General features: G+C 71.1%; 1 protein-coding gene across 5 annotated transcripts in view; it reads right to left on the reverse strand.

Annotated features, from left to right (window-relative positions):
- Positions 1–5221, reverse strand: part of NCAN (neurocan) — a 20086-nt gene that overhangs the window by 1999 nt on the left and 12866 nt on the right. For all 5 annotated transcript variants that reach the window (XR_003537494.1, XM_027704809.1, XM_027704811.1 and 2 more), the window contains 8 exons: positions 4526–4819; positions 3328–4227; positions 2048–3241; positions 1683–1799; positions 943–1056; positions 582–740; positions 401–483; positions 180–324 (listed from right to left, as the gene is read on the reverse strand). Coding sequence is in view for 4 of the 5 variants with exons in the window: in XM_027704809.1 (XP_027560610.1) it covers positions 180–324; positions 401–483; positions 582–740; positions 943–1056; positions 1683–1799; positions 2048–3241; positions 3328–4227; positions 4526–4819 (3006 nt within the window). In the remaining variant the exon portion in view is untranslated. The remainder of the gene's footprint in view (positions 1–179; positions 325–400; positions 484–581; positions 741–942; positions 1057–1682; positions 1800–2047; positions 3242–3327; positions 4228–4525; positions 4820–5221) is intronic.

The raw sequence follows: 5221 nt of genomic DNA on the forward strand, positions 1-5221 counted from the left end.
ACACCAGGGACTGTGGGATGGGGACACCAGGGACTGTGGGATGGGGATGGGGAGCCCTGTGGGATGGGGACACCGGGGACTGTGGGATGAGGACACCAAGGACTGTGGGACGGGGTCAGGGATGCCGGGGGCTGCGGGCTGGGGGTGCCCCAGGGCGAGGGCCCCAGGGCAGGTGGTACCTGTGCCTTTCTTGCAGATGTAGGGCAGGTTGTAGTTGCAGGGCACGTCGTTCCACTTGCCGATCTCGTGGGACACCAGCACCACGCAGTCCTCGCCCCCCGCAAAGAAGTTGTCGGGTTGGTTCTCCCGCCAGTTCTCGTATTGCTGCGGGACCCCAGCGAGGGTGAAACACCCCCTGCCCCACGCCCCGAGCCCCCCCTCGCACCCCCAAGGCCCTCACCAAGCCCGTGTTGTCGGTCCACTGGAAGTCCTGCTCCACGATCCTGTCATTGAGCCCGATCCACGTGTTCTCGTGCCCAAAACCTGCGGGGAGGGGCACGCCCGGCTCTCAGAGGGGGATAGGGAAGGGGAGGGGCGTCCAGGGGGGCGGGACGGGGTGTGACCCCCCCCTCCACACCCACCGTTGATGAAGCCGTGCTCCTCCGGGGAGTGGATGCTGGTGAGGTGCCCGGCGCGGCGCCGGCAATCCCGCTCCGCGTCCTCCCAGGAGCGCCGGCGGGAGAAGTACCGGTAGCAGTGACCCTGGAACTTGTGCCAGTTGTGGTCACAGCCCTCCGTGTCTGCGGAGGGGACACGGGGACGGTGGGGACGGAGAAGGGGACCGGCAGCACGGGGAGGGACGCGGGGAGCGGCTCCTCATCCCGCGCCCCCTCCCAGCACCCCCAGAGCGGCAGAGGGTGCCCAGCACCCCGTGGGGGTCTCCCCCACCCCGTGGTGACCCACCCGGGGGGGTTGTGGGGACACCGGGGGGCCGCTCCCCACCTTTCTCGCAGCGGCTGCCGCCGTAGCTGGGCAGGCAGAGGCACACGAAGGAGTTCACCTCGTCGATGCAGGTGCCGCCGTTCTGGCAGGGGCTGGACAGGCAGTCGTCGATGTCTGCGGGGACACCGCGGGGGGCTGTGGGCACGGGGAGACCCCCTTGGCACCTCCCCACCACCCACCCCGCCCACCGCCCCCTCCAGTGCCGGCAGTGACCGAGGATGGGGGATTGGGCAGGACTTGGAGCCGCGGCCCCATTCCCGTGGCTGCTGCTCCGCGCTGTGCTGGGGCAGGGATTGGGATACTCCTGTATGGGGCAAGTTTGGGATATTCCTGTGTGGGGCAGGGTTTGGGATACTCCCGTGCCGAGGCAGGGCTCGGGATGCTCCTGTTCCCGGGCAGGTTTGGGATGTTCCCATGCCGGGGCAGGGTTTGGGATGCTCCTGTTCCGGGGCAAGTTTGAGATGTTCCTGTGCCGGGGCAGGGCTCGGGATGCTCCTATTCCGGGGCAGCTTTGGGATGCTCCTATTCCGGGGCAGGTTTGGGATGTTCCTGTGCCAGGGCAGGGTTTAGGATGCTCCTGTTCCGGGGCAGGTTTGGGATGCTCCTATTCCGGGGCAGATTTGGGATACTCCTGTTCCGGGGCAGGTTTGGGATGCTCCTGTTCCGGGGCAGGTTTGGGATGCTCCCGTCCCTGCTCCGGGGCAGGTTTGGGATGCTCCCGTCCCTGCCGCGGCTCTCACCGATCTCGCAGTTCTCCCCGGTGAACCCGGGGGCGCAGCTGCAGCCGCAGACGGTGCCGTTGGCGCGGCAGGTCCCGCCGTGCAGGCAGGGGTTGTTCTCGCAGGGGTCCGACGGGGCTGCAGGGGGGGGGAGCAGGAGCCCTGAGCCCGGGCGGGGGTCACACAGCGGCCCCCACCCCATCCCCGCTCCCCGTTGGTGGGAACTCCCCAGTGAGCGAATTAGTTTGGGTAAAAGGAGAGAAACTCCCCAAACCTCCCCCTCAAACCCCTCCCGGTGGGTCAGCACGAATCTCCCGCCCCCCAGCCCGCTGTCCCCGTGCCCATCAGCCGCGGGGGACAAGGGGACACGCTGCCATCGTGCTCACCGTGCCGGGTGGCGTTGCCGGTGCCCCCCCAGGCCAGCAGCTCCCGCTCCTCCAGCCCCGGCCCCTCGCCGCTCCCGCTGTCGGCGTCCAGCAGCGGGGACCCCCCCGCGGCCCCCGGCTCCGCTGCCACGGAGGGCTCGGAGAGCAGCTCCGCACTGGGGGACTCGGGGGTCCCCTCCGCCCCCGGGTGGGGGGCAGTGGGTGATGACCAGGGCCCGTGGGTGGCCGAGCCGAGGGGCGCGGGGGGCTCTTCCCTCCTCGACTCTCCGGAGGAATCCTCCTGGCTGGGGGATGTTGGAGCATCCTCGCGGTTGGGGGGGGCTGGGGAGCCCAGGGGGGGCTGCCGAGGGCCCGGGGAGGGCAGGAGGAGCTGCTCCCCTGCCCCCAGCTCCAGCCCAGAGCTGCCGGTGGGATGGGGGGCTGCGGGGGCGAAGCCCGTGGACCCCTCCTCGGCCGCCGGCTCCAGCACCGCCGCCTCCACCGGCCCCTCGGAGCTGGCCCACGGGGTCCCCGCGGTGGCCGTGGGAGGAGGTGACGGCGAGGGGACGTCCCAACCCGGCGGGGACGCGGCTGCTTCACCGCTGGGCTCGGCTGCGCCTTTCTCATCATCCCTGGATTCCTCCGGCTGCTCCCGGCCGGGCTCAGCCGGCCCGTGGGGGGCCGTGGGGCTCAACCCCCCCCGGGCATGGGGAGCAGCCCCCTCGGTGGGGCCGGGGGTGGCCGGGTGACCCGTGGAGGGGCCATCTGGGAGCAGGAAGGTCACCGCCTTCCTCTGCCTCTCCAGCGAGGCGTCACCCGGGGCCCCGCTGCCGTCACCGTCACCGCGGGGCTGCGGGGCCGGCTCGGGGCCCTCGGCCACCAGCGGGGCCGGGGGCAGCGGGGGCCACGGTGGGACAGAGCCACCGTCCTCCTGGGACACGCTGTCCCCGGAGAAGTCCTCGGTGGCCTCCGCGGGCGGCCGGGGGGAGTCCCCGCGGGCGCTGGGGACACGAGGCCGGGCCCCATCCGTGGGGATGTCCCGCTGGCCCAGAGCGTCGTGGGGAGTCACGGAGACCGGCAGGGATGGGGATGGCATGGGGGGTGTCCCCTCGGGTCCCCCAGGACTGCGGGGGCTCCACAATTCCTGTGGGGAATCCCTCGGGGCCGGCGCCTGCGGGGAGGGTGACACCAGGGCGGTGGCCGGTGCCATCAGCTCTGCAAGAGATGGCACAACCGTGGGGTCTCCAGTCCATCACAACCCCCGCCATGACCCCCCCGGGCAGTTCCTGGGTGTCACTTACCGGGGCCGATCTCCTCCTCCAGCGCGTTGGGGGACACGTCGGGGCCCTCCCGCCGCAGGCTCTCGGTGCCGGCTCGGGGGATGTTCCACGGCTCCACCGTGTTGGCCGCAGCTTCCTTCACCTCCAGGGCCAGGACGGGGGCCTGGGTGGCTGTCCCCACTGGGTCCCCAGCCACTGTGGGGTCTCCAGCCACCGTGGGGTCCCTAGCCACCGTGGGGTCCCCAGCTGCCTCCGCGGGGTCCCGGCTCTGCCGCTGGAGCTGGAAGTAGCGCCCGTTCAGCCCGGTGTGGCTCTTCCTTGGGGGGTGGGAGCTGGTGGGGGGCAGGCCGGGGGTCTCTGCTGCCGTGCTGGGGACTGTCCCCAGCCCCGGTGATGATCCAGTGCTGTGCTCCAGGGCTGGGCTTTGGGAATGTGGTAGGAGGGTGACCGGGGGCTCCTCGGGGTCTTCTTGCACCGGCAGCGCTGGGCTGGCACTGGCCGGATCCTGCCAGGAGCTCTCCAGGGCCTGATCCACCACATTGAGAGCTTCCTCCTCATGGGGCCACGCCAGCGAGGGGGCCGTGGGGGGTGGCAGGGGTGTCCCACCGTCCATCCCCAGCCCAGGAGCCACCGGTGCCAGGGCAGCCCCCGGGAGGTCCCCGCGCTGTGCCGTGGCCGTGGGGCTGTCGCTCGCCGGCCTCAGCTGCTCATCCTCCTCCTCCTCCTCCTCCTCTTCCTCCTCCTCCTCCTGGCCCGGCCCCGCGGGTCCCGGCTGTGGCAGGAGCTCGTAGTGGTCGCGGGGGGTGTCTCTGGTGTCCCCCGAGGTGCCCAGCTCCTCGCTGTGCTCCACCAGCACGTTGTCACTGCCCGGTGGGTCGGGCACGGGTGGCACCGGCTCCTCCACATCCCTCTGCCCCGCGGCTGCGGGGACACCACGAGCATCAGAGGGGCAGGACGGGCATCCAGGTCACGGGTGGGGTCCCACAGCCCCCCTGGAGTGCCCGTGCCAGGCACTGCATCCCCCCAGATGACACCCCGAGCTGGGCTCCCTCCCAGCGCCGCTCTCCTCATCCATCTCGTTATTTAATTCCCCAATTAAATAAATATTCACCCCCAGCAATTTTCCCGGCCACGCCCACTGATTCCCAAGGGGCATCCCGGGGCCAGTGGGGGGGGTCAGGGAGGGAGCTGGGTGGCACCGTGGCTGGTCCCCCCTCACCTTGGTAGCAGTAGGCGTCGAACCTGGAGGCGGCAGGGGGGAACCCGGTGCGGTTGGGGAACTGGTAGAGGGTCCTGACCCCCGGGGCCTCTCCCCCACACTTCCTGCGGGGCACCCTGATGGGGTAGCGGACGCTGCCGTCGGCCAACCAGCCCGGGTCACACTGGTCCAGCCCCTCCCGCCACGCCAGGTACAGCTGCCCCGTGGTGGCCAGCGAGGCCCCCCGGCTCCGGCAGTGCCGCCGGGCCCCCTGCCAGGTGAACCTCCCCGGCACTGTGGCGTAGAACACCGTCCCTGCAGGAGAGACAGAGAGACCTTGGGGACACGGGGACAGGGAGCCGTGATGGTCCCCACGGCCCCGAGCCCAGCGATGGCTCCGTCGCTTGGGCGCCGTGGCCACGCTGTGCCAAGGATGCCACGGAGAGCCGGCACCGCCCCGGCACCCGGCCCTGCAGCCAAACCCCAGCAGGAGAGCCATGGGTGGGGATGCCTGTGCTCCCAGCCATGCCATAGCCGTGGAGGGACATCCCTGGGCATCCAGCTGTGCTCCTGGCCATGGAGAGACACCCCTGGGCACCCAGCCGTGCTCCCAGCCATGCCATGGCCATGGTGGGACACCCCTGGGCACCCAGCTGTGCTCCTGGCCATGCCATGGCCATGGAGGGACATCCCTGGGCATCCAGCCATGCCATGGCC

The sequence above is a fragment of the Neopelma chrysocephalum genome, unplaced genomic scaffold, assembly GCF_003984885.1.
Source record: "Neopelma chrysocephalum unplaced genomic scaffold, ASM398488v2 Primary Assembly neopelma1_289, whole genome shotgun sequence".
Classification (NCBI taxonomy): Eukaryota; Metazoa; Chordata; class Aves; order Passeriformes; family Pipridae; genus Neopelma; species Neopelma chrysocephalum.